The sequence below is a fragment of the Pipistrellus kuhlii genome, unplaced genomic scaffold (genome assembly GCF_014108245.1).
Source record: "Pipistrellus kuhlii isolate mPipKuh1 unplaced genomic scaffold, mPipKuh1.p scaffold_m20_p_7, whole genome shotgun sequence".
In the NCBI taxonomy this organism is placed as follows: Eukaryota; Metazoa; Chordata; class Mammalia; order Chiroptera; family Vespertilionidae; genus Pipistrellus; species Pipistrellus kuhlii.
In genome coordinates, this window is record NW_023425573.1 from 74,974,648 (window position 1) to 74,999,358 (window position 24,711).

At 39.8% G+C, this 24,711-nt stretch overlaps 1 protein-coding gene across 10 annotated transcripts in view; it reads left to right on the plus strand.

Moving 5' to 3' along the window:
- PTPN4 (protein tyrosine phosphatase non-receptor type 4) overlaps positions 1-24,711 on the plus strand; it is a 180,504-nt gene that overhangs the window by 137,873 nt on the left and 17,920 nt on the right. For 9 of the 10 annotated variants that reach the window (XM_036421183.2, XM_036421186.2, XM_045575725.1 and 6 more), the window contains 3 exons: positions 6,379-6,525; positions 10,397-10,525; positions 23,289-23,437. In XM_036421183.2, coding sequence (XP_036277076.1) covers positions 6,379-6,525; positions 10,397-10,525; positions 23,289-23,437 — 425 coding nt within the window. The remainder of the gene's footprint in view (positions 1-6,378; positions 6,526-10,396; positions 10,526-23,288; positions 23,438-24,711) is intronic. The other variant, XM_045575726.1, reaches the window with a different exon arrangement.

Below are 24,711 nucleotides of genomic sequence, written 5' to 3' on the forward strand. Positions count from 1 at the left end.
GCACCAGTAGGGTCTGTAGGCCTGGCCTGTGCCTTCTCAAAATCTGGGACCCCTCTGAGGATGTCAGAGAGCCAGTTTTGGCCCAATCCCACAAGCCAGGCCAAGGGACCCTGCTGGTGCACAAATTTGTGCACCGGGCATCTAGTCTGTTAAACAAAGTATGATATATTTATAAAGTAGAGCCACTAAAAAGAATGAAATTTTATTTACTAATATAACATGATCTCAAAGATAAAGTAGAAAAAAAGAAAATGGCTCTGGTCAGATTGCTGAGGGGTTAGAGCACATGTGTCAAACACAAGGCCTGCGGGCCAAATCCGTCCCGCCAGGCCTTGCAATGTGGCCCGCACCGCGCTGTCATCACTGCACTCCGCTGCGTTTCCATCACAATGACAGTTTATGACTGTTCAGTAAACCATTCGGCCTGCGATTTAGGCTGGATTTTAGATTTTGGCCCCTTCTCTGATTGAGTTCGACACCCCTAGGTTAGAGCATTGGCCCTCAGACTGAAAGGACTTGGGTTTGATTCACGGTCAAGGGCATGTACCTTGGTTTCAGGTTTGATTCCCTGGCCCTGGTCTGGAGGCAAACAATTGATGTATCTCTCATCATTGTTTTTCTATCTCTCTCTCTATGTTTTCTCTCTCTTTCCCTCCTTCTCCTCCTCCTTCCTTCGTTTTACTCTCTCAAAATCAATGGAAAAAATATCTTCAGGTGAGAGTTAAAAAAAGAAAAAGAAATAAAATGCAGAACAACATTATGTACTTACGTTTAAAAAAAAAATAGTTTTGATGTTCATTTGTGTGCTGTATGTAGAATATCTCTGAAAGGATATATTAGCAACTAAAAAATAGGATTGCTTTCCTGGACATAAACTGGAGGCTGGGATGAAAGGGAAATTTCTTTCTCTTTTCAACTTTGGTATTCTTCTAATTGTCATGTGCATATGCCACCTTTTCTTTTTTTAAATTGAATTTCGAAATCTAGTAGGATGATGATATATCTTACCCAAATATGATTTAACCTCTTTCTGAAAATAATAGTAAATTTAAAATATTTTTAATATCCTTTTGTGTTATCAATATATATAAAAGGCTAATATGCTAATTGTCTGACCATCTGACTGGTCACTATGATATGCACTGAGGACCATCAGGGGGTAGATGCTCAACACAGGAGCTGCTGTGACATGCACTGGCCATTTACAGAGAAACAGCACCACAGACCTGGCACCCATAAAGCAACACTCAGCTTCCCCCAAGTGGGACATAGGCTCTGCCACCTCCCTGGAGTGAAAGCCCACCAAATCACATGCCAACACTGCTGAGATCCCATGGTGCAAAGTGTGGCCCGCAGCCCAGTTGGGCCTGAAAACGGTGGCTGTAGGCACCAGGTAATGACATCATGTAGCAATGCCCAGCTTTCTACCCCTGGTGACAAACCTCCTTGGAGTTTCTTCAGCCCAGGAACATGACTTGCTTTATAGCCAGGTGGAACATTTTACATTTTAACCAAATGTCTGTGAAGCAGTTTTCTATGCCTCATCTCATTTGATCCTCACAGAAGTCATGAAGTAGGTAGATAGCAGACTTAGTGGAATCCTATTTTCTTTTCATTAGCTGGAAAACAGAAATTTAGAAAGTTTAAAAACTTAACCTGACTGAAAAGAAGTAAGAAATGGTGGACCTTGAAAATGATTTCAGATTTTCTCACTGAGCAGAATATAGTCAAACACTCCTATAGTTAGATATTTCGCCCTTTGTTCTCTCTGCTTGATCTACAATAATAATAAGCTTCATGTTGATATTTACTGCTGTGTTGCTGATAATTACCTGAAAGAGAAGTTAGGGGTGCTTCGCTGGGCTGGAAAAAGTTTAGTTAAATCAGAAAGCAGGCCTAATTAAGCAAGTTTATCTCTATATGTAAAGCTATTTTTGGCGCCAATTGCATGTGTGTGCTTTGATTTGTCATTGTCAATCGTAAATTTGGTTGACACTTTTATTATAGAGAAAGGATGAATAGCAATATTAAAATATTTCTTCTAATTAATTTCCTTTCAGTGTGCAGGAATTCATGCATCAGGTCTCTAGAATATTATATAAAACTAGTGACCTGTTGCAGGAATATTATTATTTTTTTACATTTTTTTTATTAAATTATTGTCTGTATACATATTTTAACATTGCCCTCCACCCTCCATACATACCCTTCCTCCCCAGAGTTTTGTGTCCATTGGTTGTATTTATATGCATACGTACAAGTCCTTCGGTTGATCTATTATCTCCCCCAGATCTCCCTGCCCTCCCCGCTGTAATTCGACAGTCTGCTTGTTGTTTTACTGTCTCTATATCTATCTTTTGGTTCATCAGTCTATAATGTTCTTTATTATCCATAAATGAGAGAGGTCATGTGGTGTTTCTCTTTCATTGACTGGCTTATTTCACTCAGCATGATGTTCTCCAATTCCATCCAGGTTGCTGCAAATGATGGCAGCATAGTATTCCATTGTGTAGATGTATCATAGTTTTTGGATCCAATCATCTGCTGACGGGCACCTAGGCTGTTTACAAATTCTAGCTATTGTACAATAGATTGTGCTGCTATGAACATAGGGGTGTATATATCCTTTCTGATTGGTGTTTCTAGTTTCTTGGGATATATTCCTAAGAGTGGGATTACTGGGTCAAATGGGAGTTCCATTTTCAGTTTTTTGAGGAAACTCCACACTGTTCTCCACAGTGGTTGCACCAGTCTGCATTCCCACCAGCAGTGCACAAGGGTTCCTTTTTCTCCGCAACCTTGCCAATACTTGTCGTTGTTGATTTGTTGATGTTGGCCATTCTGACAGGTGTGAGATGGTACTGCGGTGTTGTTTTGATTTTCATCTCTCGGATAATTAGTGACTTTGAGCATGTTTTTATGTGCCTTTTGGCCTTCTTTCTGTCTTCTTTTGAAAATATTCTATTTAGGTCTATTGCCCATTTTTTAATTGGGTCATTGATCTTCCTTTTATTTAGTTGTATAAGCTGTCTGTAGATGTTGGAGATTAAATCTTTATCAGTGGTAACATTTGTAAATATGTTCTCCCACACAGTGGGCTTTCTTGTTCCTTTGTTGATGGTTTCTTTTGCTGTAAAAAAGCTTTTTATTTTGATGTAGTCCCATTTGTTTATTTTCTCTTTAGCTTCCATTGCCCTAGGGGCAGTAGCAGTATCAATGAAGAAGTTCTTTTGGCATATGCCTGAGATTTTGCTGCCTGTGGATGCTTCTAGTATTTTTATGATTTTCCATCTTATGTTTAAGTCCTGTATCCATTTTGAGTTTATTTTGTGTATGGTGTAAGTTAGTGATCTAGTTTCATTCTTTTGCATGTATCTGTCCAATTTTCCCAACACCATTTATTGAAGAGACTGTCTTGACTCCATTGTATGTTCATGCCTCCTTTGTCAAATATTAATTGAGCATAGTGATTTGGATTGATATCTGGGTTCTCAATTCGATTCCATTGATCTATATATCTGTTCTTGTGCCAGTACCAGGCTGTATTGAGAACCGTGGCTTTGTAATACAGCTTGAAGTCTGGTATTGAGATCCCTCCTACTTTACTCTTCTTTCTCAGGATTGCTGTGGCTATTCGGTGTCTTTTATTATTCCAAATGAACTTTTGTTGAGTTCTTTCTAGGTCAGTGAAATATGCCGTTGGTATTTTAATGGGGAGTGCATTGAACCTATAGATTGCTTTAGGAAGTATGGACATTTTGATGATGTTAATTCTACTGTTCATGAACATGATATGTTCTTCCATCTGTTTACATCTTCCTCTATCTCTTTTTTCAGTGTTGTGTAGTTTTCCGCATATAGGTCCTTTACTTCCTTAGTTAAGTTTATTCCTAGTTATCTTAATTTTTTTGGTGCAATGGTAAATGGAATTTGCTTTTTTAGTCTCTGTTTCTGTAGTTTCACTGTTGGTGTATAGAATGCCATGGATTTCTTGGTGTTAATTTTGTATCCTGCTACATTGTTGCAGGAATATTAATGTAAGACTTCTGGCAGGCTTTCCTCCCGCCACCACCACCTTTCCTATCCCCCCTCCCCACCTCTCCCACTACAGAGCACCTTCCTCCCCCGTCCTCCACCCCCTCACCGTAACCACCGCCACCACCGCCATCATCTCTGCGGCCACTTGCTGCCACCACCGCTGCGTGCCTTGCCCCGCCCACCCAACCTGCTGCCTCTCGCCGCCTCCACCACCTCTGCGGCCCTGCACTTCTCTCCCTGCCCCGCACGCACTGCCAGTGCTTTCCCTCCAGCAGCTGGAGTCCCTCCCTCTTCCTTCTATGCTGTCTTCAGTCTTCACTCCTCCCTCCCTCCGTGTGTGCAAATTAACTGCTATCTTTGTTGGGTTAATTTGCATACTCACTCTGATTGGCTGGTGGGCGTGGCTGGTGGGTGTAGCAGAATGATGGTTAATTTGCATATTACTCTATTATTAGGTAGGATGTAAACGAAAGTGGCAGAACTTTTTCTCCTCACAAATTTTACCAGTAAGTGTTTAGAGACCAAGTCTCTGCCTCTGAAAGTGGGTTCTCTGTAAAACTTCTCTTAAAACCATAACAGCTTTAAAAAATTCTTGGATTTCTATCTCTACTAATTAGAATTTAGATATTCCACACACACATACACATACACACACACACACACACACACACACATACATACTAGAGGCCCAGTGCACAAAATTCATGCACAGAGTGGAGGGTGTTCCTCAGCCCAGCCTGCACCCTCTCCAGTCTGTGACCTCTCAAGATATGTCCAACTGCCCATTTAGGCTCGATCCCACTGGGATTGCTGGCTCCCAACTGCTCACCTTCCTGCCTTCCTGATTGCTCCTAACCACTTCTGCCTGCCAACCGATCACCCCCTAACCACTCCCCTGCCAGCCTGATTGATGCCTAACTGCTCCTCTGCCATCCTGTTTGCCCCTAACTTCCCTCCTCTGTCGGTTTAGTCACCCTAACTTCCCTCTCCTGAAGGCTTGATCACCCCCAACTGCCCTCCTATGCTGGCTATCTTGTCGTGGCTATCTTGTGTCCACATAGGGGCAGGATCTTTGGCCACATGGGGGCAGTCAACTTGTGTGTTGGAGTGACGGTCAATCTGCATGTTACTCTTTTATTAGATAGGATAGAGGCCTGGATCAGGGTGGGGAATCCCTTGGGGCATGGGGTGGCCTGGGCAAGGGGCCTGTGGTGGTTTGCAGGTTGCCCACCCCCCCTGGCAACACAAGTGGAGGCCCTAGTATCTGGGGTTTATTTTATCTTCTACAATTGAAACTTTGTAGCCTGGAGCGGAGCTAAGCCTCCTGCTTACTCTGTGGCGGCAGCCATTTCTGTTGGAATTTATTATTCTTCTATAAATAAAACTTTGTAGCCTTAAGTGAAGGCCTGAGCTGGCCAGGGTGGGTGAAAAACTTGGCTTCCTCCATTGCAGGGGGCAACCCTAGCCTCTTTCTCTTCCAGTTCTGTGGCTTGCACCATTTCTATTGGAATTTATTTACCTTCTGTAATTGAAACTTTGTAGCCTTGAGTGGAGGTCTAGGCCAGCAAGGGCAGGCATAAAGCTTGGCTTCCTCCATTGCCAGGGAAACTCAAGCCTCCCTCCTGCTTTCTGTGGCCACAGCCATCTTGGTTGGGTTTATTTGCATATTTGCTCCTGATTGGCTGGTGGGCATGGCTTGTGTGTGTAGTGAAGGTACGTTCAATTTGCATATTACTCTTTTATTAGATAGGATTGGCTATTGCCAAAAAATTTCTTCTACATGAAAAATAAAGTGTTGATAAAGATTTGTTGTGTTTCCTAGCTGGAGTGACTCAATTGGTTGAGTATCATACTGTGCACTGAAAGGTTGCCAGCTCAATTCCTGGTCAAGGCATATACCCAGGTTCTGGGTTCCATCTTCAGTTAGGGCACGCAAGACAACCAATTGATATTTCTCTCTCTCTCTCTCTCTCTCTCTCTCTCTCTCTCTCTCTCTCTCTCTCTCTCTCTCCCTCCCTCCCTCCCTCCCTCCCTCCCTCCCTCTCCTCTCCTCTCCTCTCCTCTCCTCTCTTCTCCTCTCTCTCCCCACCCTTCTCTACCTGTGCGGCCCCCCTCCCCCCCTGCGCCTCTCCTTCCCTCCCTTTCTTCCTTCCTCTCTTTAAGCATGTCCTCAGGTGAAGATTTTAAAAAAAAAATTTTTATTTTACAATTTGTTATACTGACTTTGCAGTTTATTGAGATTAGTTGCATTCAGTTATTTTGTGGATGATTTTCATATGCTTGATAATAGTAAAAAGTGTTAATATAAAATATTTTATTTTTGTATCTTTTTCTTTTAAGATGGAAATTCCTTCTTCTAGCATTATAAATCAGTACATTGCTTGTCAAGGGCCATTACCACACACTTGTACAGATTTTTGGCAGATGACGTGGGAACAAGGCTCCTCCATGGTTGTAATGTTGACCACACAAGTTGAACGTGGCAGAGTAAGTCATACTTGAATCTTACACATTGCTTGAACCTTATTCAAATTACATTGCATATATTTATAGTCAAAATGTTCACATTGATTTAGCCTTTTTTTTTTTTTCTAACCTTTACATCCATAGAGGACAGAAAGTAGATTAGTGCTTGTCTGAGTCTGGAGTTGGGTAAGAGGAGTGGGATAGAAGAATGAATGCACAGTGGTTACTAATGGGTATGGGATTTCTTTTGGGAGTGATGAAGTGGTTGTGGTGATGGTTGCACAGCTCTGTGAATATATTAAAAACAATTGAATTGTGTACTTTAAAAAAAAATTTTCAGTTACAGTTGGTGTACAATATTATATTAGATGCAGGTGTACAAACCAGTGATTAGACATTTTATTTAACTTACGAAGTGATCAACCAAATAATTCTATTACCCGTCTGACACCATACATAGTTATTACAGTACTATTGACTATATTCTTATGCTCTACTTTACATGCCTATGACTATTCTGTAACTATCAATTTGTACTTCTTAATCCCTTCACTTATTTTACCCATTCCCCCAAAGAAATCACCTGACAGTCTTATGGGAACCCCCTTGTAAATAACTAATTACTTGACTCATGCTGCTTTTAAGAATCTCTCTTTGTCTTCAACCTTTAGCTTTTTTGTTATTGTTGTTACTGAAGAGAGAGAAAGAGAGAGAGAGAGAGAGAGAGAGAGAGAGAGAGAGAGAGAGCAAGAAACATCAATGTGAGAAAGAAACATCAATTCGTTACCTCCACTTCCCTCCACGTCCCCCCTCCCCGCACATACCTCTACCAGGGATTGAAACCACAACCTCTTGGTATATAGGACTAACTCCAACCAACCGAGCCACAGCAGCCAGGGCAACCTTTGGCATTTTAATGGTGTCTCTTGGTGGGGGCCTCCTTGGGTTCATCTTGTATGTAACTCTCTGGCTGGGCTTCCCAGATTTGTACATCTGCTTCCTTCATTGGGTTATGGTAGTTTTCTGTTATTTTTTTTTCAAATAGGTTTCAAGTTCTTGCTCTTCCTCTTCTCCTGGTAAAAGTTTAAATCAGAAAGCAGGTCTAATTTAGCAATGTTGGTATGCTTGAAGTTGTCCCAGAGACTTCTTATACTATCCTCGTTTTTTGGATCCCCCCCCCCCCCCTTTATGTTCTGATTGGGTGTTTTCTTGCTTCCTTATCTGCGTAATAATCACTGATTTGATCCTCTGCTTTATCTGTCCTCTCCTGTTGGTTCCCTGTAATGTATTCTTTTTATTTTTATTGATTGATTGATTGATTGATTGATTGATTTTAGAGAGAGGAAGAGAAAGAGAAACATTGATTTGTTGTACCATTCATTTATACATTCATTGGTTGATTCCTGTATGTGCCATGACCAGGATCAACCTTGGCATATCAGGATGACCAATTGAGCTACCTGCCAGAGGCCCCTGTAATGTATTTTTTAATTCATTTATTATATTCTTCATTTCTGATTAGTGCTTTTTTCTGTTTTCTATCTCCATTTTTATGTGTGTGTGTTTTTTATCTCTGTTTTATATTTCCTATCCATTTGTTGAAGTCCTCACTAAGTTCATTAAGCCCCCTTATAGCCAGTGTTTGAACTCTACTTCCAACAAATTGTCTCCATTTTGTTTAGTTCTCTTTCTGGAGTTTTATTCTGTTTTTCATTTGGGACATGTTCCTTTATATCCTCATTTTGGCTGCCTCCCTGTGTTTTTTTCTATGTAACAAGTCGGGCTGTTATGTCTCCCAGGCTTGGTAAATTGGCCTTATGTAATAGGTGTCTTATAGGGCCCTATAACACAGATTTCCCGATCATCCAAGCTGCTCCAGGTACGCTCCCATGTGGGCTAAGTACACTCTCCTGTTGTAGTTGAATCTTGATTGCTGTTGGCACCTCAGAGGATCTATGCCCAAACCACTTGGCTGCAAGGACTCACTCTGACCAACTTGCAGGATCAGCTGTGCAGGGGCAGACCCCACAGACCAGTCTTTACAGTAGGGCTCTGATGCCTGCTGGGTCCACACCTTGAGTGTGTTACTTGTGAAGGTAGTTGGGTGGGTGGTGCTTTGACGTTTTCTGAAGCTATTCACCTGGTGCAGACTATGCCCTGCCTAGGGTCACCAGACCTGAGCACAAAGTGATTTGCAGGTGGCTACTACTTGTCCTGAGTTTAGAGGTGCCCAGGAGAGGCCAAGCTGCTAACCAAGGCAAGCTGCCTCTAGTGCCAGGACTAATGCCACTTAGCAAGAGGGGCACACTGAGGCCAGATGCTGCTTATTTGAGAGATTTTGGGAAATTTGTTTATATGGAAAAGGCACTGGAAAGAGATTGGGTGGGCCCACAAGTTGGGTGGGGTGGTCTCATAGAGTCACAACAGTGTTAGCCAGATGGATGGAGACTCAGATATGGCACCACCTTCTGGCTCTATGGAGGGAAGGCTCAGTAAAGAAACGAGGGTCTCTGCCAGCACTTCTACCTGGGAGAAAACTGCCCTGCCAGCCTTCACTGGACCACTCAGTTCTTCCCTGTGTGTCCCTGGTGCCTTTCAAGTTTCTGTGAGTCCAGGTAAGTCCCTGTGTGGGCCCTTTAAGAGGAACGCCTGGTGATAGAAAAAATTACTAAGTCAACTTAAATTTTTAAAAGAGAGGGATCAAGGTTCAACTACAACAGGAAGGTGTACTTAGCCCACATGGGAGCGTACCTGGAGCAGCTTGGATGATCGGGAAATCTGTGTTATAGGGCCCTACAAGACACCTATTATATAAGGCCAATTTACCAATTTAATCGAACCCAGGACCCCTTTCTCTGTCTTACTCAACCACAATCCCCGCTGGTTTTTACAGGCAAAAGTTAAGGGGACTTCTCTTCCAGTACTGAAACACTGGTCAGGAGCTTGGTGTGGCACTGAGACCCCTTGCTCCTCAGGGGGTCCCTCCATAGCCCCAATATCCCTCTTGATTGTTTTAAAATATATTTTACAGAGAGGAAGGGAGAGAGATAGTTAGAAACATTGATGAGAGAGAATCATCTATCAGCTGCCTCTTGCACCTCCCCCCCCACTCCGTCCCCACTGGGGATGTGCCTGCAAACAAGGTACATGCCCTTGATCAGAATCAAACCCAGGACCCTTCAGTCCGCAGGCCAACGCTCTATCCACTGAGCCAAAGCAGTTTCGGCTCCCTCTTGATTTTTAATTGTTACATGTGGATGTGGTACCAGCCCATTCTGCATCTCTGCCCCTCCTACCAGTCTAGACATGATGTCTGTATATCCTTAGTTATTTGACTTTTGTTCGGCTAGGCTTCAGGCAATTCTGAATGAAAGTTGTTTTGTAGTTTAGTTGTAATTTTGATGTAGTTATGGGAGGAAGTGAGCACAGCATTTACCTATACTGCCCTGTTGACTGGAAGCTGGATTGTGTACTTTAAATGGGTGAATTTTATATCAATAAAGCTGTGTGTGTGTTTTTAATTCTAATTGTGAAAATAAATGGATTGCATTTGGCATTTTAGTTGAAGATTCTTTCTCATTGTTAACTTAAATCCAAAAAGATTAAAATTAGTGCAGCATTTTGCCATTCTCATAGTAATAGTTGGTTCAGGCAAGAATTCATCATACATGGTAAAACATTGAATAAAAGCTTATTGTATACAGGATATTTGCAGTGTCAAAATATATCCAAACAGATTATTACAAAGAGAAAAAAATGACAAAGAAATGTTAATAATTGACAGAACTAGGTGCAGTATGTATGAAAGTTTATTAAATTTTTCTTGTAACTTTTCTGTAAATTTGAAAGTTATATTATAATTTTTAATATATTTTTAATCTATTGATTTTAGGTGAAGTGCCACCAATATTGGCCAGATCCCACAGGAAGTTCATCCTATGGGTGCTACCAAGTCACCTGCCACTCGGAAGAAGGAAACACTGCATATATCTTCAGGAAGATGACACTATTTAACCAAGAGGTGGGAAGCAAAATAGCTACCGTTCATTAGAACTGTTATGTTCAAGGTGAAGACTTTGAAAGCTGAAAATGTTTTCAGTCTGAGTTCTGGTTACTAAAAAATATTATTTTTCATTATTGAACTATTTGATTTGGGAGATACTTTGGAATCTTATGAAGTGGATTTTCTTTCTATAATAAATTTCCAATTTCTATAGTTAATTATAAGTGGTCAGTGAGAAAATAATCTAGTAAATAAATACTTATTACTCTTAAAACTAAGGATATTTAGTTTTAGATTTCTCTCTGAAATCAATAAAAATATATTTTTAAAAAAGCAGCTATGCATACTCATAAAAAGTGTACATTAGATGTTTTTGGTTAATATGATTTTTTTGCCTCCAAATAATATTAATCAAGTATTTGAGTACAACTGTGGAAATGGAAAGAGCAATTAATTGTAAGTTATCAAATTAGTCCTCTTTTTGAAGAGACTACAGGAGAGAAATTTTAGTCTCCTTAGTATAAGGAGGAAAGATCATAGGCAGGACCCTCCTACAGCAGATAGATCATATATTTCTTTTTTTTAAAATATATTTTTATGTATTTCAGCAAGGAATGGACAAGGGGGGAGGGGGGAGAGAGAAAGAGAGACATCAGTGATGAGAAAGAATTATTGATTGGCTACCTCCTGCATGCCCCACACTGGGGGATCGAGCCTGAAACTCAGGCATATGGCCTCAGAGGGAATCGAACCAAGACCTCCTGGTTTATAGGTCAATGCTCAACCACTGAGCCATGCCAGCCAGGCCATCATAGCTTTCTGATTGTTCTTCTTCTTCTTGCCACCTGAGTCACTCTCCTTAGCTTTCAAATCCAGATCCAGAAATAGAAACTGATTAATAAATGATGGCTTAATAAGCCAATTGGAAAATCTCTGTGGTAAGTGGTATTGCTGTCAGTCTGCTAGAAACAGTATCCCACTTTTACTGCCTGCAACTAGATATTCCCCTGCCACCTTTGGTTTTGAAGGGCGCTGTGAGAAGAAGCAATTGCTAGAGAAGAACAAACAAACTGTGAAGACCCAGGCCTATCCCGTTGGAAATGAGAAATCTATTACCTTCCACCCCCCTGAGTATGATTAAAGGAACACAGAAAGGTAGAGCCTTACCAAAAAAGGAGGAGCTAGATGTTGTGATGACTTATATTAAAGCAATCTGACATTGATTAAAGGTAAAGTTATAAGAAATTAAAAATTGAATTGTTCCAAAACCTTATGGGCTAGAGATTCCATCAGAATGAATTTAGTGTTTAGGATTATATACTATATAGCTCATACTCTAACACCGTGGTCTGAAAACTGCGGCTCGCAAGCTGCATGCGGCTCTTTGGCCCCTTGAGTATGACTCTTCCACAAAATATCACGGCCTGGGCGAGTCAATTTTGAAGAAGTGGCATTAGAAGAAGTTTAAGTTTAAAAAAATTTGGTTCTCAAAAGAAATTTCAATCATTGTACTGTTGATACTTGGTTCTGTTGACTAATGAGTTTGCTGACCACTGATATAACAAGGCAAGTCAGTAAGATATTTCTTCATTTTCTCAAGTAGATATGAGAGGTTATAAATAGTTACATAGACTAATACTGATATCTTCAGCATAGTCTCTTTATTGTACTCCATATATAGATTATTCACAACAGTTTTATATACTGTAGTGCCTTTTCTTTACAAACCTGAGTACATCAAAACTAGACTAAGACGAAAATTAGTTCCTAAAGTGTGGCCCAAATGTAATTAAGAAAATAAATTTGCTGAGAGAACCAAGATGATGGCATAGGTAAACAATTGTACTTGTTGCGTCCCACAACCACATCAGAATTACAGCTAAAATACATAGCAACTATCATCTAGAACCATGGAAAAAATGGCTGAGTGGAAGTACTACAACTAGAGAGGTAGTTGTACATTGAGACTGGTAAGAAGTACGGAGACACAGAATAGGCTGGCACCCAAGTCTGCCACTTTTTTAATCAGGAGGAAGATGCAAGCTCCTGCTTGCTATGAGCTCCAGTGCTGGTGAGACTTGGGGGAGCCCAGACACATACGGGGAGAAACTGGACTGTCTGGCATTGGGGCAGGAATGCAGGGGCAGCCTTCTTCCAGACTGAGGTGCTTGCAATGGTCATTGTTCCTGTGCTGGGACCTCCTTGGTGCAGGGCTAACTGGTAACTATTGCTGTTTGCTCCACCCTGGGGATTACCTGAGCCCCCCCGCCCTACCCAATTTACAACCCCATCCAAGCTGTGCTCAGTGACTTTTGCATATGAATGGCCTGTCCTTTCTCAGTCTAAAACCTGTCAAACAAGCTGCAGCTGGGTCAGGGAGCCAAAGCTATCAAAAGAAGGCCCAAGGTCACACCAGCCTGCCTTTCTTCATAGCTGGGCATCGTCTGGGAACTTCCGATAAAAAGAGGAGGAATCTGCAGATCTCTCTGTAGCTCCTGCTGAGTGGCCCCAGGCAGTGGCAGACTTTGCACCTCCTTGGAGATTCAAGAGCCAGTGTTCCCAATGGTCAGTGCAAGACCATACCAGATTACAACTCTTCACATCCATAAGCGACACGCTAAAGGGGCATGTTCAGTGAGCACCAAAGCCCCATTGAAGCAAGTCCTGCCCCAAAAGGGTGTTTCCTGCACAGCAGCTCTTCCATTATAGACACATCTGGTCCTCACAGCCAATTGGCCCAGAGGTCAATTCCTCCCAGTGATATCAACAGCAATCAAGGCTCAACTATAACAAGACTGTGCACACAACTCACAAAGGGGTGTACCAAGAGTGTGATTGGGGAGGCTGATCCCCTGGGCCCCACAGGACTTCGATTACTCTATCAACTCAAGGAGACTTAGCAACTAACCAATACATAGAAATAAATACAGGGTTGCAGCCAAAATGCAGAGACAAAGAAACATGGCACAAATGAAAGAAATGGAAGAAAGCAAACTACTGGATATAGAGTTCAAAACCACAGTTATAAGGTTACGCAAGAATCATCTAGAAACATTGGAGGAACCTAGTAAGACCTTCAAGGATCTTGGTGAGAATGTAAAAAAAAAAAAAAAAATGGAAAAGGACCAGTCAGAAATTAAATATACATTGACTGAAATAAAGAATAATATACAGGGATTCAATAGTAGACTATAGGATTCTGAGAATCAAATCAATGATTTTAAATACAAGGAAGAAGAAAACACCCAACCAGAAGAGCAAAAAGAAAAAAGGATCCAAAAATATGAAGATCATGTAAGGAGCCTCTGGGACAACCTTAAATGTACCAATATCCAAATAATGAGAGTGCCAGAATAAGAGAGAGAGCAAAATATTGAAAACCTATTTGAAGAAATAATGACAGAAAACTTACTCCACCTGGTGAAAGAAATAGACTTGCAAGTCCTGAAAGCTCAGAGAACTCCAAACAAGAGGAATCCAAAGAGGACCACACCAAGACACATCATAATTAAAATGTCAAGGGCAAAATGCAAAGAGAGAATCTTAAAAGCAGTAAGAGAAAAAACAGTTACCTACAAGGGATTACCCATACGACTGTCAGCTGATTTCTCAACAGAAACTTTGCAGGCCAGAGGGAGTGGCAAGAAATATTCAAAATGATGAATAGCAAGAAACTACAACCAAGATTACTTTACCTAGCAAAGCTATCGTTTAGAATTGAAGGTCAGATGAAAACAAGAAAAAACTAAAGGAGTTCACCACCAAACCAGTATTTTATGAAAGGCTGAAGGGTATTCTTTAAGAAGAGGAAGAAAAAGGTAAAGATTAAAAAAAAAAAAAAAAAAAAAAAACCATGAACAACAAAGTGACAACAAATACGTATATATCAACAAGTGAATCTAAAAATCAAATGAATAAAAAAATTTGATGAACAGAATAAACTGGTGAATGTAAGAGATTCGGACATGGAAATGGAGCAGACAAACAATTCTCAGGGGAAAGGATTTTAGGAAGGTGAGGAAGAGATTGGACAAAGATCTTACATGCATGTATGCAGTACCTATGGATGCGGACAGTGGGGTGGCTAGGGCCTGTGGTGGAATGGGAACCGGGTAGAGGGGAGCTATGGGGGGAAAAAGAGGGACATCTTTAATAATATGAAAAATAAAGATTTTTTTTTAAATGATGGGGTGAAATAAAAGAAAATAAATTTGCTATCATGTAAACACATACATACTTGGGTAGAGAGATAGAGACAAACACTATCCCAAAACTAATTAAAATATGATTTTTACATGACCCATTCTTCTAGGTTATTGGTACTATTAAATCCCCCCTTTTTGGTTTGTTGTTTTTGTTGTTAATCCTCACCCAAGGATGTTTTTTCCATTGACTTTTAGAAAGAGTGGAAGGGGGAGAGCAAGGGAGGGAGAGAGAGAAAAACAACGTGTCTTGAGATAAATCAATTGGTTGCCTGCCTCACTCTCTCTGGTCCGTGCTGTGAATAAAACCTGCAACCAAGGTATGTGCCCTGACCAGGAATCAAACCTGTGACCCCTCAGTGCACAGGCTGACACTGTAACTAATGAGAAACACAGGCCAGGGCAAATTTTTTTTTTAATAGTAATCAGAAGTAATCTATATACACTGAGTGGCCAGATTATTATGATCTCTGAATGCATAATAATCTGGCCACTCGGTGTATATTAGATGCTTTTCATTCATTCTATATTGTTAAGGATTCTGAAAAATCCATTATTACATTATACTGTGGTATCATTGGGAATTCTTTTATCAGTCCCTTTCTTTTATTAAAAATATTTTTTCATTGATTTCAGACAGGAAGGGAGAGGGAGAGAGAAATAGAAACATCAATGTTGAGAATCATTGATCAGCTGCCTCCTGCACGCTTCCTAGCAACCTGGACCTGACTGTAATCAAACTGTGACTTCCTGGTTCATAGGTTGACATTCAACTACTGAGGCACACTAGCTGGGCACATAGGTCATTTTCTTAACTTTTACTTTCATGGTCTTTTCTAGAAATGCCCCTTAATGTAAATGGCAGTAACCAGATTTCATATTGTTGAATGACTGTAACTATCAATTATTGAGCATAAGCTGATTCTCTTCTAGGATTTTTTCAACATATCTACACTCTCTTTGAAGTGTAGATGTTGTTTCATTTGTAACTAAAGAAAGTGAGGTTCTAAAATACCTTAACAGGGAGGTAAGATGGCAGAAGAATAGAAGGGCGGATTCTGAGCCCTCTCCCGAAGCAGAAAGAGAGAGCAACTGAGGGTCTTTTGCTGTGAGTGTTTATCGGCAAGCTGGGAGACAGTGAACACCAGAAGAAACTGCTGGGGGGCTGCTGACAGAGGTGCCCCTCACAGGGAAGCACCCACGAGGGCTGTGTCCCTGCCCAGAGCTACCTACCGGCTTGGACGGGGAAACCTCACCATCTTGAGAGGAAGATAGGATCGTGTCAGAGGCCTAAATATCCACAGCCGCAGCGACCACCAAGCATCTGTGACCCCCAGAACGCGGATCCCAGGCGGCGCAAACACCTGCCCTCACAGGATTGCCCCACTGCTCAGCGAAAAGGTCAGATTTCGCATGGAGAGGGTGGAGAGCACTCGCAGCGAAAACAAAAAGCCTGCACGCACAGAGCACGCTCGCAGAAGCTGGAGGACAAGGGCGGTGATTACAAGTAGAAGCCCCCGCTGTTGGGCTGTTGTCACCCTTGAAAGTGGACGGGGCTCCTAACAGGGGAGATATCTAAAGAGCAACACATTTGGATCCGGCTCGGAGGGATATCGGAGAGTTGCGGAAGATTCCAGTTGCTCGGACCTGCCCCCTCCCCCCCTCCGTAGTTCCAGCTTCAGCAGAGGGGGGGAGGGGGTGCTGGAGAGGCTCTAGACTAGAGTCTGGAAGTCAACCTAGAAACACTGCCCCCAGAGGCTAATTCACAAATAGACTCTAGTGTAATTAAAAACAAAGCAAAACCTGCCTAGAAATCAGCACTGGATCATAACAATAGAGGAAGCGAATGACCTTCATTACTGCAAATTTTAATTAAATTTTTTAAATTTTATTATTTTTTTTTAATTTTTAAATTTTTGTTTTTTATTTTTGTTTTCATTATTTGCAAGGTTTACTCAAGAAACTATTTTTTTTCTTTTTCCTCACTTGATTTTATCTTGACAATTATTACATTGTATATGTAATCAACATTATTACTACTACTAATTTACCTTTTTCATCTTATTTTCTTTTGTTTATTTTTATTATTTTTATTTCATTTGATTATATATATAGATAGATAGATAGATAGATACAATAGATAGATAGATAGATTTTTTTTTTTTTTAGTTTCAGGATTACTGTTCTACAGTCTTTATCTATCCTTCTTTCTCCAACGCTTTATTCTATGTCAACCCTACCTTTATGCCTTCACCCTATTTCCAATCTTTTCCTTTGATACCCTGTTTATCTTAACCCTTTCCTGCTCTAGATTTCCCCCATTCCTTCTGTCTACCCCCTTCTAAAATTTCACCCTACTTGTATATATCTAATTTCCAACTACCTTCTCCAAACCCATTCACACCTCCCTCGCAGTTGTCCTAAAAACAAAACAAAACAAAAAAAACAAAACAGTCTTTCTCTCTAACTCTTTGAAGTTGTATGTTGAATGTTAACTTTACTGAAGTTGTATGCTTTTCTTTTATAAGATTGATTTCCCTATGCTTTTTGTTTGATTGTATGTTTTTGTTAGCTGGGTTCTAGTCACCCTTATTGGTGGTTATTAATATCACAAACACATTTCTATTCAGTGCCTTGTGTGTTGTACCTGGTTGTGTTGTATTTTGTGCCTTTAAATCAAAGCAGGAGAGCGAGAACTACACAACCAGACATCCTAGATCATGGGGAGACCAAAAAACAGCCCGCATATGAAAGAAAAGCAGGCTTCACCAGAAAAGGAAGTAAACGATATAGAGGCAAGCAATCTACCAGAGCAAGAATTCAGAGTAATGATCTTAAGATGTCTAAAAAGAATGAAAGACAAATTTGACAATATGAGTAAGACCCAAGAGGAAATGAAAAAAAAAACAAGAGGAAATGAAGATGACTCAAGATGAAATGAAAAATGACATCGCTACTATGAAGAACTCAATAGAAAGCATCAAGAGCAGACTAGAAGAAGCAGAGGATCGCATCAGTGAGCTAGAAGACAAGATGGAAAAAATTACCCAATTAGAGCAGCTTCTAGAAAAAAAAATTAAAAAGCAGGAGGAGAGCCTACGGGAGCTTTGGGACAATGCAAAACAAAACAATATTCGAATAATAGGGGTTCTGGAAGGAAAGAAAACCGAGGTAGATATGGAAAACGTATTTCAAGAAATAATGACAGAAAATTTTCCTGAGATAGAGAAGAAAAAACCCACACAAATCCAAGATGCTCGCAGAGTCCCAAGCAAAATGGATGCCAGAAGACTGACGCCAAGACATATTATAATTAAATTGGCAAACACCGATGACAAAATTAGAATCTTAAAAGCAGCCAGAGAGAGACAGAAAGTTACATATAAAGGAACCCCCATCAGACTAACAATTGATTTCTCAACAGAAACTTATCAGGCCAGAAGGGAATGGGATGAAATATACAAAGTCATGCAAATGAAGGGTCTAAATCCAAGAATACTGTACCCAGCGAGACTATCAATCAAAATTGAAGGGGAAATCAGGAGCTTCACAGACAAAAAAAGACTAAAGGAATTTATCTCCACCAAACCAGCAATGCAAGAAATGCTAAAGGGTCTACTGTAAAAATAAAGAAATAGGAAGCAAAGAAGGAACACAGGGGTATAGATTAAAAATGGCATCAAATGAGTACCTATCATTTATAACATTAAATGTAAATGGTTTAAATGCTCCAATCAAAAGACATAGGGTAACAGATTGGATAAGAAAACAAGACCCATACATCTGTTGTCTACAAGAAACCCACCTCAGAAAAAGAGATGCACACAGATTGAGGGTGAAGGGATGGAAAAAGGTTTTCCAGGCAAATGGAAATGAAAAGAAAGCTGGGGTAGCAATACTTATATCTGACAAATTAGATCTCAGAGTGAAGGACATAACAAGAGACAATGAAGGCCACTTCATAATACTAAAGGGAGCAATCAAACAAGAAGAAATAACCCTGGTAAATATATATGCACCCAATACGGGAGCACCCAAATACATAAAAAAAACTGCTAGAGGTCATTAGGGAGAGATTAACAGCAATACAATCATAGTAGGAGATTTTAATACCCCACTGTCACCCTTCGACAAATCATCTAAACAAAAAATCAGCAAAGAAATATCAATCCTAAATGACTCACTAGACCAGATGGAATTAATTGACATCTTCAGAACACTGCACCCCAAAGCCACAGAATATACATTCTTCTCAAGTGCACATAGGACATTCTCAAAGATAGACCACATTTTGGGACATAGGCAAAGTCTCTTCAAATTCAAGAAGATAGAAATCATATCAAGCATCTTCTCAGGCCATAATGGCATAAAACTGGAAATTAACTACAATAAAAATAATCCAAAGAAATCATACACATGGAGACTAAACAGCATGCTATTAAACAAGGACTGGGTTACCAGAGAAATCAAGGAAGAAATTAAAAACATCCTGGAAACAAATGACAATGAAAACACAACAATCCAAAATCTATGGGACACAGCAAAAGCAGTTTTGAGAGGGAAGTTCATATCCTTACAAGCCTATTGCAAAAAACTAGAAAAAAGTGTAACAAATTATCTAACTCTACAACTCATAGAGTTAGAAAAAGAGCAACAAGAAAAGCCCAGTGTAAGTAGAAGGAAGGAAATAACAAAAATCAGAGCACAGATAAATGACAGAGAGACCAAAGAAACAATACATAAGATCAACAAAACCAAGAGCTGGTTCTTTGAAAGGATAAACAAGATAGATGGACCTCTAGCCAGACTAACCAAGAAACAAAGAGAGAAGACCCAAATAAACAAAATCAGAAATGAAAGAGGTGAAATAACAACAGACCCCACCGAAATATTACAACGGATTGTTACAAAATACTATGAACAACTCTACTCCAACAAACTGAACAATCTGGAGGAAATGGACATATTCCTAGAAAAATATAATCTTCCAAAACTCAATCAGGAAGAATCTAAAAATTTCAATAAACCAGTGACTTGGGAAGAAATTGAAACAGTCATCAAAAAGCTTCCAGCAAACAAAAGCCAAGGGCCAGATGGCTTCACAGGAGAGTTTTACCAAACATTCAAGGAAGAACTAAAAACTATCCTCCTCAGACTATTCCAAAAAATCCAAGAGGAAGGAACACTTCCAAATTCCTTCTATGAAGCCAGCATCACCCTAATACCTAAACCAGATAAAGACAACTCAATGAAAGAGAATTACAGGCCAATATCCCTCATGAACATGGATGTCAAAATCCTCAACAAAATTCTAGCAAATGGACTCCAGAAGAACATCACAAAGATCATACACCACGACCAAGTAGGATTTATTCCAGGAATGCAAGGATGGTACAATATCCGCAAATCAATAAACGTGATACATCACATAAACAAATTGAAAGATAAAAATCATATAGTCATATCAATTGATGCAGAAAAAGCATTCAATAAAATCCAACACCCTTTTCTGATAAAAACTCTTAACAAGGTGGGAGTACAAGGATCATACCTCAACATAATAAAAGCTATATATGATAAACCCACAGCCAACATTATACTCAATGGGCAAAAACTAAAACCATTCCCTCTAAGAACAGGAACAAGACAGGGATGCCCACTCTCACCACTCCTGTTTGACATAGTACTGGAAGTACTAGCCATTGCAATTAGACAAGAGGAGGAAATAAAAGGCATCCAAATTGGAAAAGAAGAAGTAAAGTTATCCTTATTTGCAGATGACATGATATTGTACATAAAAAACCCAAAAGACTCCATTAAAAAACTAATTGACTTAATAAATGAATTTGGCAATGTAGCAGGATACAAAATTAATGCCAAGAAATCCATGGCTTTTCTATACACCAACAGAGAAACTGCAGAAACAGAGACTAAAAAAGCAATTCCATTTACCATCGCACCAAAAAAATTAAGATACCTAGGAATAAATTTAACTAAGGAAGTAAAGGACCTATATGCGGAAAACTACACGACACTGAAAAAAGAGATAGAGGAAGATGGAAGGAGATGGAAGAACATACCATGTTCATGGGTTGGTAGGATCAACATCATCAAAATGTCCATACTTCCTAAAGCAATCTATAGGTTCAATGCACTCCCCATTAAAATACCAACGACATATTTCACCGACCTAGAAAGAACTCTCCAAAAGTTCATTTGGAACAATAAAAGACCCTGAATAGCCACAGCAATCCTGAGAAAGAAGAGTAAAGTAGGAGGGATCTCAATACCAGACTTCAAACTATATTACAAAGCCACTGTTCTCAAAACAGCCTGGTACTGGCACAAGAACAGACATATAGATCAATGGAATCAAATCAAGCACCCAGATATCAATCCAAATCACTATGCTCAATTAATATTTGACAAAGGAGGCACGAATATACAATGGAGTCAAGACAGTTTCTTCAATAAATGGTGTTGGGAAAATTGGACAGACACATGCAAAAGAATGAAACTAGATCACCAACTTACACCATTCACAAAAATAAACTCAAAATGGATACAGGACTTAAACATCAGACGGGAAACCATAAAAATACTAGAAGCATCCACAGGCAGCAAATCTCAGACGTATGCCAAAAGAACTTCTTCACTGATACTACCCCTAGGGCAATGGAAGCTAAAGAGAAAATAAACAAATGGGACTACATCAAAATAAAAAGCTTTTTTACAGCAAAAGTAACCATTAACAAAACAACAAGAAAGCCCACAGTGTGGGAGAACATATTTGCAAATGATACCATGATAAAGGTTTAATCTCCAACATCTACAAACAGCTTATACAACTAAATAAAAGGAAGATAAATAATCCAATTAAAAAATGGGCAATGGACCTAAATAGAACATTTTCAAAAGAAGACAGAAGGAAGGCCAAAAGGCACATGAAAACATGCTCAAAGTCACTAATTGTCCGAGAGATGCAAATCAAAACAACAATGCGGTATCATCTCACACCTGTCAGAATGGCCAACATCAACAAATCGACAAACGACAAGTGTTGGCGAGGTTGCGGAGAAAAAGGAACCCTCGTGCACTGCTGGTGGGAATGCAGACTGGTGCAACCACTGTGGAGAACAGTGTGGAGTTTCCTCAAAAAACTGAAAATGGAACTCTCATTTGACCCAGTAATCCCACTTCTAGGAATATATCCCAAGAAACTAGAAACACCAATCAGAAAGGATATATGCACCCCTATGTTCATAGCAGCACAATCTACAATAGCCAGAATTTGGAAACAGCCTAAGTGTCTGTCAGCAGATGATTGCATCCAAAAACTATGGTACATCTAAACAATGGAATACTATGCTGCCATAAAAAAGAAGGAATTCTCATCATTTGCAGCAACCTGGATGGAATTGGAGAACATCATGCTGAGTGAAATAAGCCAATCAATGAAAGAGAAACACCACATGACCTCACTCATTTGTTGATAATAAAGAGCATTATAAACTGATGAACCAAAAGATAGATATAGAGACAGTATATCAACAAGTAGAGTGTCAAATTACAGCAGGGAGGGGAGGAAGATCTGGGGGAGATAATAGATCAACCGAAGGACTTTTATACATTCGTATAAGTACAACCAATGGACACAAAACTCTGGGGAGGGAGGGGATGGGTGGGAGGGAGGGGGGGGGGGGCAAAAAAATCAATAAAATATATTAAAAAAATAAATTAATTAAAAATAAAAATAAAAAGATAAAAAATAAAATAAAATACCTTAACAGACAGAGTCAAGATGTATAAATCCAAAATTTTTTTCTCTTTTCTACCAACTCCTCGGGGCAAAAAGAATTAAGCCCCGACTTTTTTGATCTTCAGTTTTTAATCTACATTTATCTTGAAAAATTATTTTCCTGATTTCCATGATTTCACTTATTTTTAGAATTAGCTCAACTTTGTTTATAAAAAATGTTTTGATTTTGCCATATTTGTTCATCCAACAGTTCTTTCGTTTTCTTTAAATGTTTTTCTAGAACTTGTCTTTGTCTGTTTACTTGATTATCATCTTGAACATACTTTACAAATATAGAAATTGAGTTATAAGAAGAGGAATGATCCAAGTAATGGATACTGAAATGGATACAACTGTTTCTATAAAATGTTTTTCTTGCGGAGACCAGTTTGGCTCAATGGATAGAGCATCAGCTTGGGGACTGAAAGGTCCCGGGTTCGATTCCGGTCAAGGGCATGTACCTTGGTTGTGGGCATATCCCCAGTAGGGGGTGTGCAAGAGGCAGCTGATCGATGACTCTCTCTCATCAATGTTTCTAACTCTATCTCTCTCCCTTCCTCTCTGTACAAAATCAATAAAAAATATATTAAAAATAAATAAATAAAATAAAATGTTTTTCTTTTTTATTGAAATTTTGAGTTTTATTGTGCATATTTATTACTTTGGGGAGAGGTAGTAGGAGTAGTTTCTTTTACTTCTAAAATTAAAATGATATGAATATTCATTTATATTTTAAAGATAATTTCTAAATTAAAGTGCATAATTTTTCTTTTACACTTAGAAAAATGAGAGTCGTCAACTCATTCAGATCCAGTATACAGCCTGGCCTGACCATGGTGTCCCTGATGATTCCAGTGACTTTCTGAACTTCGTTTGTCATGTACGAAATAAGAGGGCCGGCAAGGAAGAACCTGTTGTTGTTCATTGCAGGTATTTTTTTTTTCTGTCTTTTATGCTTAAATAGCTGGCATTTTTAAAGGGGAGTATTATTTTATTCTTAAATTGTGACTTTCACTATAGTTAGAACGAACTCATAACTGTTCTCTGAAGGTAGAAAGCAGAGGGTATGTTCCAATGTGACTGGCAGAAAGTTTATCATAAGAAGTAAAAATATTTTATTACACTGAGTTAGAAGCTTGTCATTTTTACAGTTTTACATCTCTGAAAATGAGATTTGTTATACAATTGGTGCTATCTTAGACTTGATGAAATACAATAATGTAAGCATTAGATCTAGTTTTCCCCCACCCAGCAAGGTACTCCTTGCTGGCCTTTGGCCCCTCTTACCACATTTAGTGAGCTCTCTCACCTCTCTTGGAATGGCCCTACCCAATACCATCACAGGATAAGCCCTCCTATTGTAATTGATTCTTGATTGCTATTTGGCCAGTTCATGTGTGGGGTCAACCCTCAGGCTGGCTGACTGTGAAGATCAACCCTAACCACAGTATGAGCTGCCGTGCAGATGCTGACCACATGAAGTGGAATTCACTTCAGCAGGGTTTGCTGCCTACCAAGACTTACCTTTGGATATGCTACTTATGAAGCTAAATGAATCCTCTCTGGTGTTGTCTGGAGCTGGCCACTGTGTGTGCTTGTTATGGGGCCTCTTGGGAGGGACTCTGGTGCAGGTCAATGTCAGAAGCTGCCTATGATTAGCCCTGGGCAACCTGTTTGGAACTACAGAGTGATCCACAGTTTGTGGCTGCCTCCTCTGGACTTAGGTGTGTGTTGGAGGATCAAGCTCTGCACCAAGACTCACTTTTACCTGTACTGGGTGTAGGGGTATGTCAGCAAAAATCCCTAGGAACCTTAAGATCTACCTCTGCCTACTTCCTCCTGCCAGGTACCTGTTAGGCTCAGTCACTGTAAGAGCCTCGGGGGGTTCTTAAGTTGCATGCAGTAGGTTTTAAGTCAGTCACTAGGTGAGAAGAGTTCTCCAGATCTATAGGGCTTTAACCTTTAAAAAAAAAAAAAAAAAAACAATGTCCCATTGTGGTTATTTTTTATTTTAAAGAGGGATGGAGAAAGAGAGAAACATCGGTTGCCTCCCTTACGTGTCCCAACTGGGGATCGAACCCACAACCTAGTATGTGCCCAGACTGGGAATTGAACCTGCAGCCTTCTGGTGCATGGAACAACTCTCCAAACAACTAAACCACACAGACCAGGGCTATACTGGTTCAATCTTGGTGCCAGTGTTG